The following is a 13,283-nucleotide window of genomic DNA, read 5'->3' as shown; positions in this document are numbered from 1 at the left end:
GTAGGGGAATTTAAATCCTGAAGATAATGTCCAACTAACTCCCATAAACAAACCTTTTGAATACTAGCCTCCTAATGACTTGCTCACAAAAAAAAAAAAAAAAATCCCCCCAATTAAACACAAGCATTGCTTTTCACCAGTTGCTAAATTACATTGGAATACTATGAATTAAAAGGTCATCATTACCCAAGAGAGACATGGGGAAGCAGTGTCTTGCATTGTTTGGAATACTTGTTTAAGACTTCACCAAGACAAAACATTTCTGAATTTACTTTAGCAAATTCCCAGAAATGTCCAACTAGAGGCCAGGACTCCCATAAGTACTGCACTTCCCATTTAGTGCTAGGCCACACCCAGATACTATGTACACAAGCAAAACCAATACTGTCCTAACCCTAGGATCTGTTTACATTAAACTTTGCAATTAAACAGGAAGTCCTCTGTGACCAGTACTACAGAGTCTGATAGCACACTGCATACCACTAATGTTGTGCAAATACATGGAGACAGGATACTGTCTACTGAAAATACCTATACAAAGTGAATGGGGGGATTTGTACCCATTTTAAAATAATGCATACATATAGTTATTTATTATTTGAAATTGTCATTGAAAAGTCATGCAATAGCTTTTGAACTTTCCCTATGATTTTGACTAAGTAGTATATTAAAAATAATCCAACAACTCAAAATCCATGTATTACCAGTGGACTACTCGGTCCTGAACACTAGGATCTTGCAATTGAAAGAGAATAGGAGGTACCCCAATGTTGAATCTACTGAATTGAATTTATGAGGTTATCATACTTTTTACTTTATTCCTCTTGAATTTATACTTCTGGAGCTATACAGGTCCAAAATCATTGCTGAAATAAGAGTGAATTTCAGATTGCAACAGTGACACTGACCTATGCTTGATGTGTCTTGGTAAATAACTTGTAAAGGACAGGTTTTAAGTAGAAATAATGGAATGCTGTTTAATAGATTGCCATACAGAACTTAAGAACATAAGAACAAAGTTATCATTGTAATGTAAAATACAAAAAAATCATACATTACAGCACTATGGCAAGCAATCCTTTTAAATTAGGAGGCATTGATAATGGAAGAATAATCCTAAATGACAAATTATTTAATTCACAACCTGTGCTTTACACAATGTTCAGTGTCACTTTACAGCTGACCAGAATAATATGAGCCCTTTTGTCCTAGTCTCCCATCATATTCCATATTTCTTGACACTCTTCACACTGGGTGAGGAGAACGAGGTTACATTGCACATTGTACAGTAAAGAAGCGTTGATACATAACCTGCCTGTATGCTTGCAGTCACCTACTACTATTATGAGCTGAGATGCTCCTATCCATGGTAGCTGAGCTCTGTTGTGAGCTGCTGTTGTGACCCCTGACCAAGGACCTTCTTCAGTTCTGGCTGCCTTGAATTGGGGGGGGGGGGGGGGATATAAAAATAAGGGAAAAATCCCTGGGTGGCTGCAAATGAAGGCTCGAGGTGCCACAGCCTCTATGCCTAAAGGAGCATGAGGACACTGCTGGCCAAAAAAAAAAAGAATGGAGAAGCTCTCTACATCTAAAAACAAAAATACAAAGCTGTGCATACCCTTAGTCCAAAAAATAAACAAGAACATCCATTAATAGGAGTTTTCAGTTTTGGTTGAAATGAATTCCACTGAACTTCACATTTAGCTTCTCTGAAAGATGCGTGAAAATCGTCTCTACAGGTCGAGTTCGTACAGAAAAGCGGCCTCCATACTGCAAAGAAACTGGCGCTTAATTCGGGGCCTATCTATATCCTGGTGATACACAGCGTGCTCAGCCCAGGCCTTCAGGTCCCCTTCATAAAGCAGGTGGCCGATACTCGTTGTAGGACGGGATTAACCCGCTACAGGCTTAGTCTACGGGGCCTTTCAGAGCGCTGGATCGCGGGCCTCGGGGATTAAACTGTAGTACGCGGTGCTGAAAGGGCATCTACATCCTGCTTTCAAGGACACTGCAGCACATTACCCAGCTCCGGCCCGTCTCCAGAGTTCATCACAGTTCGTTCTCTCTTTAACCTATACCGCTATGTCATGGTACATTCTTTTTTTTTTTTTTTTATTTCCAACACTATTTTTTCTCGACAGTCACACGCCAAGCAAAATATATGCATTATTTGTTTTTGGGTGTGAAGTGCAAATACATCTCTGTTAACCTTGAAAGAGCAGGCGTGTCTTTGTTCCCCCAGTCCCTCCTTTCTCTCACTCACCTTTTTGACCTGATCATCTTTTAATTCCGTGAAGTAATAGGCCAGAAGCTGGGCAGCTATCATCCTGTCTGATCAAAAGAGGGGGGCTGCGCCGAGGCCAGTAAAACAGATCCAAAGGCGGCTCTGGAAAAGAATGCACCGTGGGAAGGCTTTGCCTTTCTCCGCGTCACAGACGCCCGTAAAATAGAATAAGGTTCCCGGTGAGATGCGGAGGCTCTCGCCCTCTCTCTCTTTTTCTCCGGCACGGGATGGTGAGAGGCGAACACCAGCCCCTGTGCTGAACGGGGATTGGCTGCGACGCGCGAGCTCTGCAGCACAAGGGCGAGAGCAGCAGTAGCAGCAGCCTGTGCCCGGGCCGGCGCGTGCTCGCTCGCGGCTCCTTGGGCTGCGTCCGTGTGATGCAGCATCCAGGGGGAGGAGGCTGGAAGAAATCCCCAAAAGGCGACATCACATCTGACTTCCCCCACGTAGGCGCCCCCCCTCCGCCCGCCCATGTTCGGAGTCAATAATGACGCCAAGTCAAGCGTATCCGCTCGGTCTTGTAAACGCCGCTGCAAATAGAATGGGTCCCCACGATTAAAGCAGGAGGGACGCCCTCCTTTTGCAGTTTCTTGACCGGGAAACAGCATCTTCGCTAGCAGATCCCTCCATTTCACAATTTACTGTAATACTAAAGAGGACTTTACAAAAAGGAGGTTATGTAAATGTAACCGATTATCATTAAAATAGAATTACAACGGATTTTTATTGTCAAGGCATATTTGGAAACTTGGAGATCGATGTGGTGGTGGTGAAAGGGGTGCGCGCGAACTTTCTTCCCTTTTCCCGCGGACTTCTCATTTACCCGCCTCCATATACACACACAGTTTCTCTTACAAATATATACACACACTCGATTGCTCTCACACATATACATAGATAAGCATACTCTCCCTCTCAGAGACATATATATTTATGCATACACCTGTTAAGTATGCAGCAGGTGCTCTAATTGTATGGCTTGTTCAGATTCTGTGCAAGACCCTTGTCTGGCTTGCTTCTTGATCAGTCTTTCATCTTTTCTGGCTGTGCAGCCCCTCTTAAGTAGGTGCTGGTGTACATAATAGAAGTAGATTAATATCTGCTAGCTCCACCTAATATTCTACAATACTCCGCCACACATATAGCAATACACATATATTGCTCCATTGTGAGGCCGCACCTTGAATACTGTGTACAATTCTGGTCACCTCATCTGAAAAAGGATATAGCTGCACTGGAGAAAGTGCAGAGAAGGTCAACCAAAATGATAAGGGGCATGGAACTGCTGCCCTATGAGGAAAGGCTAAAGAAGATAGGGATGTTCAGCTGGGAGAAGATATGATTGAGGGGAGATATGATAGAAGTCTACAAAATAATGAAAGGACCTGAACAAGTTAATGTAAATCAGTTATTTACTCTCAGATAACAGAAGGTCCAGGTGACCCTCCATGAAGTTAGCAAGTAGCTCATTTAAAACAAAGTGCACATTTAAAACTAATCGGAGAAAGTTCTTTTTTACTCAACGCACAATTAAACTCTGGAATTTGTTGCCAGAGGATGTGGTTAGTGCAGTTAGTATAGCTGTGTTTAAAAAAGGATTGGATAAGTTCTTGGAGGAGAAGTCCATTACCTGCTATTAAGTTCACTTAGAGAATAGTCACTGCCATTAGCAATGGTAACATGGAATAGACTTAGTTTTTGGGTACTTGCCAGGTTCTTATGGCCTGGATTGGCCACTGTTGGAAACAGGATGCTGGGCTTGATGGACCCTTGGTCTGACCCAGTATGGCATTTTCTTTTGTTCTTATGAAGACACTTTTTTTTTCACTCAGCGCATAGTTAAGCTCTGGAATTCATTGCCAGAGGATGTGGTTACAGCAGTTAGTGTAACTGGGTTTAAAAAAGGTTTGGATAAGTTCCTAGAAGAAAAATCCATAAACTGCTATTATGGTAATTAATAATAGTAGCTTATGATTTATCTAATGTTTGGGTACTTGCCAGGTACTTGTGATTTGGACTGGCCACTGTAGGAAACAGGATACTGGACTTGATGGACTTTTGGTCTGACCTAGTATGGCATATTTTATAAAGATAATCAACCAAATTCACATGAACTCCTAAATATGCAAAATTTTGTGTTAGTACTGAAGTGAAATTACCACACTGTCGTTGATCAAACCTTCACCAGTACAATAATATGTAGAACAGACGTTTAAGTTAATAATGACCTGTCATAATAGGCTTCATCTTGTATACAAGTTTGTAAAGATGGATAGCCTTATGTTTAATCATCGGTCATTTGTTAATTTTTTGAATTTTTTTCTTTGCTTTGCTTAGTGAGATTCGTGTCACTTAACTTAATAAAGTCACTGAAGCCATCAGTACGCCCGACATGGTGCCATGTTTCAAACGCTCCTCGTTCTTTGTCAAGGGCTATTCTTCAGCGTCTGCGATATAAAATCAATATTATCTTAGCCAATTTCAAAACTACATCACAGTCCATCAAAGGAATAACGGGGCTAACTTTCAGTCTTAAAGAAGCGGAGGCAAGCACTTACTGTATTTGTAGTTCTTCAAAGGTGCAGAATTCAAGGTATCAGTGATGGAGTTTCGGTTTCATTTCCTGTACAGGCACCGGAAACCTGGTCTAATTTATGCAGAGGTTTCGTCATGACGAAAGAAAAAAAATCAAAAAATTAACAAATGACCGATGATCAAACATAAGGCTATCCATCTTTACAAACTTGTATACGAGATGAAGCCTATTATGACAGGTCATTATTAACTTAAACGTCTGTTCTACATATTATTGTACTGGTGAATATTTTATAAAGACACATGTAGCCTTGCATACCCTTGCACTCTGTCCTACACACACATTCCTCCAAATATAACCCGAGCATTCATTCCTTTCTTGCCCTCAGGCCCGACACTACCACTCACACAGGCCGATGAAATATCATCACGTAAAAAACGTGCATCCAAACTGGGCACATGTTTTTTGAACACGCTCACATCTACCTCTCCTGGGCACTTGATGCAATAGGCAAATGAGCTGCCTCGCTAAAAGAGATGCGCAATGCATAATTCATGCATCCCTAGCGCTCAGCATCGGGCACCCAGGAGATGTGCGCCCACATCTTAGAAAATGGTGCGGGCCATCCATTGCTCCTCCTTGTGACAGGGGCCGAACAATGGCATCGGTAACCCCTGTCACATGGTAAGGGCAAAGAGCCACCAGCGCCATTTTGTTTACTGGCAGCTGACGGCCCGAGAGCGGGAGATCGCTCCCGGGACCCCTGCTGGACTACCAGGGACTTTAGGCAAGTTTTGGGGGAGTTGTAATTAACTAACAGGCCGATTCAGTAAAGTCCGCGGGAGAGCGGACGAACGCCCGCTCTCCCGGTGCGCGCACCAGCCACTCGCCAGTGTGCACGATTCAGTATTCAAATGAGGCCCAGCGGTAGAAACGGGCAAAAGGAGTCGCTAGGGACACTAGCGCGTCCATAGCGCCTCCTTTTAGCCCGGAGTGGCAGCTATCAGCGGGTTTGACAGCCGACACTCAATTTTGCCGGCGTCGGTTCTCGAGCCCGCTGACAGCCACGGGCTCGGAAACCGGATGCCGGCAAAATTGAATGTCCGGTTTTCAGCCTGACAGCCGCCGGCCCATTTAAAAATTTTTTTTCTTTTTCTTTTTACTTTTTCTACCCTTCGGGACCTCCGACTTAATATCGCCATGATATTAAGTCGGAGGGTGCACAGAAAAGCAGTTTTTACTGCTTTTCTGTGCACTTTCCTGGTGCCGGCAGAAACTAGCGCCTACCTTTGGGTAGGCACTAATTTCTGAAAGTAAAATGTGTGGCTTGGCTGCACATTTTACTTTCTGTATCGCGCGGGAATACCTAATAGGGCCATCAACATGCATTTGTATGTTGAGGGCGCTATTAGGTGCCGCAGGTTGGACGCGTGTTTTCCGCCCCTTACTGAATAAGGGGTAAGGGAAACCGCGCGTCCAAGAGCAGGTTAACAGTGCGCTCCATTGGAGCGCATTGTACTGTATCGGCCTGTAAATTTGAAGAGTTGGAGCCTACAGAGAAGGCCAACTCAATCGGGGCCAGCTGCTAATCAGCACCTCCCTCTGATTAGCAGCTGGCCCCGATTGAGTTGGCCTTCTCTGTAGGCTGCAGTGCTCCCAAGTCTCTGCACATACTACTCGATTGCTGCGGATGACGGATCCAGAGGGGGAAAAATGTAGGTAAGGTCGCTTTACTGCAGCGTTGGAAGGGGTCATCAGTTTTTATTCGGGGATACTTCAGTATACTGTCTGATAACTGGTCACCAGTGTTTGATATGAAGGGGGACCTTCGCTGTCTAACATGTGTAGTCAGCTTCTCAGCAGCCTCTCTGAGGTGCAATGCACTGGCTTTGTAGCTGTCACACAAAGGGCTAGTTCATTACCCATAAGTACCTGTTGGGAGGTGCAACAGCACTTACATGTGGCATATATTGGTTAATGGCTGCACGCCCACCTCTTTCATAGGCAATTACGCCCAACTCGATTGAGGTACATAGGCGGCGTGCACATCTTAATTAAAATCGAGAGGCAGCGCGCACATCTTAATTAAAATAGATAGGCGGCGCGCACAAGTCACCCAGCGCGCACATGTTCTGCATCAATTTTAATTATTGGCACGCGTACTTGGTATTCGCGCTGATGGGATCAGCTGTGTGCATAGGTTACGCCCCACTGGGGAGGGCCGCGCGCAAATTGAGATCACTTTAAAAAGATGGGCGGTCCACTCACTGAGCATCTTCACCAAGGCTCAACCACGTCCTGTTCTCCTCAGGAAGCCGAACTTCCTGCCAGCTGAGGTTGACATGCTGGTGGAGCATGTTATACGGAACAGGGATCTGCTGTATGGTCCACAGTCTCGTACGGTGGGTGCATACAGGAAGGAGCAGATCTGGAGGAGGATCAGGCACGCTGTGAACTCTGTGTTCCATCACAATCGCAGTATTGGGGAACTAATGCATAAGTGGAGGGACATGAGGAGACTGGTGAAGCGCAAGCAGGCCAGGCGACTTGCAGAGGGAGAAAGGAGCCACATCACTTTCTCAGCCTCTGAGCAGCTGATACTGGGTACCATCTCGGAGGCAGCTGTGGGTGGCGTAGGCCAGCTGGACACCATGCACCGTGTAGGGCAGCAAGGTAAGCAGAACTACACCTTGGTCAATCCCCCTGTTATCCTATCCATGTACGTACTCACAGTATAGCAGCATGTGTCTTCATGTACCTATAACTACTGATTACTGTTAACCTGTATAGCCAACACTGTGGCCATTTCAGGTACAGCAATCAGTATCCAGGATTGCAGGCAGGGCTGCTGTACAGATGTATGTACCAAGCCAGCACAGAGCAATGCAGAGCTCCACTTTTGGTAGTACAGTAGCAGGACAGTGTGCACTGCTCTGGTCGGTGTGTATGGTGATGCAGTATATATGTGGTCATACAGCAGACAGTATAGTGTACAGACTGTCTTACAATATTAGTGCATGTTAGTTCTTATGGGCAATGTAGACTGGCTGAGTATCAGCTGGTGCACATGGGTAAGAAGGCACACAATGCTGGCTTTCAACAATAGTCGTCAATGGGAGGGTGCATTTCTATGGGAATTGATGTGAGGCATATGATCAATGTCACCTGCTCAGTATTGCAGGTTCAACATTGCTAAGGGGGCCTCTCATTCTTCCCCACCCCCCCACCCCCATTCCCCATGTCCTCCCTTCAGCCCCTTCCCCAATTGTTTCCCTTTCAACTTCCTGTTCCAGACATGCCAACTTCACAGGTTCCATAGCATATTGAACAGGTCATGTGTCCATGGAATGCATAAACAGTGGGGCTCGATTAGGTAGAGGGTTAAAGTGCAGTTCCTACGACAGGGCCCTCTGTTCTAACTCAGCCTGGTAACTTACCACATTCCATGCAGCACACTGACAACCCTCTGTGTCCAGAAGGAGTTGTAGGGCAGGTGCTACATGGTGTGGTTGACGGCCCCACTATGCCACACATGATACCCCCAGGGGTGTCATGACAAGTCCTATGTGACTACCACTGGAGTATTAGTCAGGCCTGCAACTGTAGCATGTATCACATATGGAGCGAAGTACATCACACCCCTATTGTCAGTGTGCTAATTCCCATATGCTTTTAAATTTAGGGGAGCCAGATGATGAGCAACCCGGACCTGCACCTAGACGACCCCAACGGCTGTACCGGCGGCTGCGGGTGGTCCCTGACTCATCGGAAGAGGAGGAGGGGGAAGCCCGTGAACACATGGAACAGCCTGCGGAGGAGGAGGAGCAGCAGCGGCAGGGAGAGGAGCCGGAGGACCCACTCGCTGAAATGGAACCTGATCGGCAGCAGGACAGCAGTGCGTCCGACCAGCCCGAGCCCGACCCATATACCAGGCAGGCAGAGAGACTGTTACAGCAGGGCGCCGGCCTCTTGGACGCCATCTCTGGCCTGTCTGAAGTGGTGCAGCGGGAAGCCAGTTCCCTCCGTCGTACAGTCAGGGAGGGGTGTGAGGGGCGCCTCCAAGACCTTTGCCGGGCTACAGAGCAGCAGACGGAGGTTTGGAGGGAGATGCTGCAGCGGATGCCTCCCGTGCAGCCGCAGCCACCAGCGGCTCCATGGCCTTTCATGCCTTACCCTCCACCTTATGGGCCTCCATACGCATGGATGCCACCTGCCCGTGCAGAGGCGCCTGGTGTGGTACCTCCACCTGCGCCACCTGCGCCACAGCCTGTTCCAGGCTATCCGTGGATGGCACCCCCACCCCCGCCTGCACCTCCTATGAGGCTTCCACCACCAGCAGCAGAAGAGCTGTTGCCCCTGGCTATTCCTTCCTGTAGCCATGCCCCGGATGTGCCCCAGGCACCTCTGCCCTCTGAGGGTAGTGTAAGCAGTGGGAGGAGTCCCCTGCGCCGGAGTGCCCGGGTGGGGCAGTCTAGGCTTTCTGATGCTAGTAGGAGAGGACGGGCAAGGAAGTGAACTGTGACAAGTTTTCAGTTGTTCCTTCTTACTTTTATTTAATTATCACATTTTTCACACTTGTAAATAAATGCACATTTATCACCTACGGAAATGGCTTTCTATAAGACTGTTCTTTTCTCATATTGCCCGCCTTTGGCTCAAGCGATGTATTTCCTCCAATTCCTCCATGGACAGCTGTATATCCTTATCCTCCTCATTCTCATCAGGGCCATCCTCTGGTACAGGGATGTGTCTGTTAAGTGCCAGATTATGTAGAATACAGCAGGCTAGGAATATCTCACACACCTTAGAGGGGGAGTACAAGAGGCATCCACCGGATCTGTCCAGACAGCGGAAGCGTGATTTCAGGATGCCAAATGTTCTCTCAATGACAGCCCTGGTCCTACGGTGTGTCCTGTTGTAGCGAGTCTCAGCTGCAGTGTTGGGGCAGGCCATGGGAATCATGAGCCATGATTTCAGGGGATAGCCTCTGTCACCTGTAGCATAAGAGAAAACCAGAAGGTTAGATTACGTCTGTGCTTCACTGGGGTACAGCTCACAGGGCTTACAAACTGAATGCCTACTGTGGCACCCTATATCTAGTGATTGTACTAAGATAGGTGGGTGCTGTTGTTGGTTGCTCTACTACCTAGGAGCCAGCCCCCAGTGATGTGTCGCAACTGGAACTCTTCATAGATCCTGGATTGGGTGAGAATGTAGGCGTCGTGGGTGGGTCCAGGAAAGCGAGCCACCACATTGGTGATGAGGTCCTTGGCGTTGCACACCACCTGCATGTTTAGTGAGTGGAATCCCTTGCGATTGCGGTAGATGGCCTCATCTCCTCCTGGTGCCCTTAGGGGCACGTGGGTGCAATCAATAGCTCCCAAGACCGAGGGGAAGCGTGCTATTTGGTAGAAGTCTCTCATGGTTTCATGCTGTTCCTCTCTTCCGATGGGGAAGGAGATAAAGTGGTGTGTGTGTCGCAGCAGGGCAGCCAGGGCCTGCTCCAGACATCTTGAGGTGGCACCCTGAGTGATTCCAGACGTCAGGCCAAGCGGTGTTTGGAAGGTGCCGGTAGCCAGAAATGCAAGGAAGGTAGTCACCTTGATGTGTACAGGCAAGGCATGGCCCCTTTGCGTGCGGGGTTGCAGGTCACCCTCTAACATTCGGCAGAGGGACAGTATGGTCTCCTTATCAAATCTGTAATGAGTCATTACTTCCTCCTCAGGACAGATCGAGAAATTGGGTGCGAGTCCTGTAGACTCGGTGTTACGTGTAACGGGTACCGCCTCCGTCTCAGCTGCCTTCTCCTCCTCCTCCTCTCTCTTTCCCTTCTGAGCCTTAGGGATTGCAGCAGCCATATTGCTGCTGTGAACATGTGTAGACAGGGAATAACCAAGGAATGGCTGTCTTTAGACGCTCCTGAGGCTTTCTCTCCTACGGTCATATGCACATTAACGTTGTCTATGGAAACGGTTCCACTGTCCCAGTTTACACCGGTTACTCCCCCACGGCCTCTCCTTTCCACCTTCTGGCCTTCTGCCGGATGTCTGGCACTTTAGCGATGTCAGACAGCAGCCGCAGAGCCTTCACTCATACCTTGCGCACACAAAAAGCAGTAGTAAATATACGCGCGTGAACTAGGAAGCGCGCGCCGCTGGAGTTATGCGTGTCGCTTATAAAATACGTTTTACGCTCGTATGTTCGGTCTCCGCCCCGACACGCCCCCTGACACGCCCCTTTTTATTTGCGTAATGTTGCGCGCACAGGCCCACTTACGCGCACAAATACCGCTATGCAAAATTCGGGTTGTGCGCGCCACTGCCGTTTACGCGCATAAGTGCCCATTTTTGCGCGTGTACAGCTTTGAAAATCTACCCGTCTTTGTTTTTCCTAAAATAGTTTAACACAGGGCTCCCAGGAATGCCTTCCTCCACATCGCTCGTGCTGAAATGGCGTCAAGCATGATTTTAGTAGATGATGGAAAATAAATCAGGAAAATGGGAAAAATCGCAGGAAAAGAAGGTGATTCATTTTAGATGCTACACATTACATAGATGAAACATTTTTATAGTCCTTCCCCTTTGAAATGTAAAGTATAGAGCCTGGAGGAAACTAGAGGGTTTGTAGGTTGTAGTACTGTACACCCCCACTTGTGGGATGGGCCCCATAAATTACTCCACCTCTCAGCTGTGTGTTAAAGGTTCTCCCAAGGGTAGGGAGGAGAGACTGGAGAAGAAAATACATGTAATATAAAACAAAAATAAATACACAATATTACTATTCCAAGTAATATAAGCAAAATCAGTGCATGCACATTTTCATAACAATTTAGATTCTTATACTCTATAGGAAACCGAAGCACATGGCATTATAGTAAAAGAAGAAAATAGCATTGGAAAATAAAAAAATAGCTTTTTGTAAATTATAACAGTAAACCACTAACCCTGCTCTATATCTCAGTTCAGTTTACTTCAAGCATATTAAAAGTTGGGGTTTCAAAATTCCTTTCTAAATTCTGGCTACAATTTTATCCTAAATTCTTACTTTAATCTCACATGATTGTTAAATACTTTAGACAAACTTTTCTGCAGTTGCTGATGCTTGGGAGATCCATGATGATGCCCCATGTGGACCAGATGATCTTCACCAGATAAAAATAAAATGCCTTCTCTATTCTGAATAAATTCACAAAAAAATGTTCTGAAATCTTCCCTAAATTAAGTTATCCTAATACTAGTAGTGTGCAGGTACTATTTTTAATACTGTTTATCAGAGCATATCTAAAAATCACCTTCATATAACTCACTACTAAATAACAAACAACTGTCTTAGGGCCTCATTTTCTAAAGTATCGCAGGTGGGGGTCGAAGTGGGGGGGGGGGTGGTCCTGCGCTAGCCGGCAGCGATCACACTGCTGTGGTGCGATCGCTGCCGGTTTCGCACCCAATAGCGCCACCATAGAAGGTGTAGCTATTGGGCGCGAAGTAGGACGCGAAAAGGCCCCAGTGACACCCCGACGCCTCCTTTTCCGGGGCCGACTCCGCCCCAATTTAAGTAGCGCAGGCGTGCGCTACCTTCTCAGGCTATCACAGGCTTGCACTAACAGCGCAAGCCTCCGATAGCCTTGGTAAATAAGGCCCTTAGTATTGCTCGATAAGTAATAATCTTCAGGATAAATATCTAAAAGAAAACTTCTAACTGAGACTGCCTTTCCTTTGTTATAAACAAAGCAGAAAGCTGGAAATTGTACTTTAAATTCTCACTTCATAATTATATTCCTATATCTCTCCCTCTCTGTCTATCTAAGATGAAACTTAGCCTTTTATACTTAATTAAAAAGGCTCATTGGATTCTTTGTATTGGCTACAAGGACGAACACATGGGGTAGATTTTAAAAGGCCTGCGCGTGTGAATGTTATAAAATGTGATTCCTGCACGCACATGCGCACCAGATTTTAATGTCCGTGTGCAGATGTGCGGATGGGTGGACTCCTCCGCACGTGGGGATATTTTAAAAGAATTGCGTGGCAATGTGATCGGGCCTTTGCCCAGTTCCCTAACTCTAACCCTAACCCTATCCTTCCTCCCTCTTCCTCTCTCCTCCCTGATCCCTAAACCTACCCTAGCCCCACATTTTTTGTATTTATTCTTACTGCTCTTCTGGAGCAGAAGAAAACTCCACGCGCCGATTGGCTGCTGGCACACGCTTCTCCAGGACAACTTCTAATGGCGCTGTCCCGGCCCACTCCACCCCGCCCCTCCCTGCCCAGACCACACCCCACAGCCCACCCCTTTCTTCAGGCCTGGCACTGTTGCACTTATAGGGGGTTATGTGCATGTCTGAGCTGTTTCAAAAATGCGCGCAACGCAAGCAGGGCCCGGCCACATGCAGGGCCCCCAAATTTTAAGCGTGCAGGGCTTCTAAAATGCGGGTTACAATGTATTATTGCCTAAATGCTGAAA

At 46.8% G+C, this 13,283-nt stretch overlaps 1 protein-coding gene across 1 annotated transcript in view; it reads right to left on the bottom strand.

Moving 5' to 3' along the window:
• The window catches only part of LOC115095651 (hexokinase-1), a 117,950-nt gene extending 115,624 nt beyond the window's left edge, over positions 1 to 2,326 (bottom strand). The window contains exon 1 of the mRNA XM_029609662.1: positions 2,264 to 2,326. Coding sequence (XP_029465522.1) covers positions 2,264 to 2,326 — 63 coding nt within the window. The remainder of the gene's footprint in view (positions 1 to 2,263) is intronic.
• Positions 2,327 to 13,283: the final 10,957 nt, after the last annotated feature.

This window comes from Rhinatrema bivittatum, chromosome 7, assembly GCF_901001135.1.
Source record: "Rhinatrema bivittatum chromosome 7, aRhiBiv1.1, whole genome shotgun sequence".
Classification (NCBI taxonomy): Eukaryota; Metazoa; Chordata; class Amphibia; order Gymnophiona; family Rhinatrematidae; genus Rhinatrema; species Rhinatrema bivittatum.
This window is presented reverse-complemented; position numbering and strand designations above follow the sequence as displayed.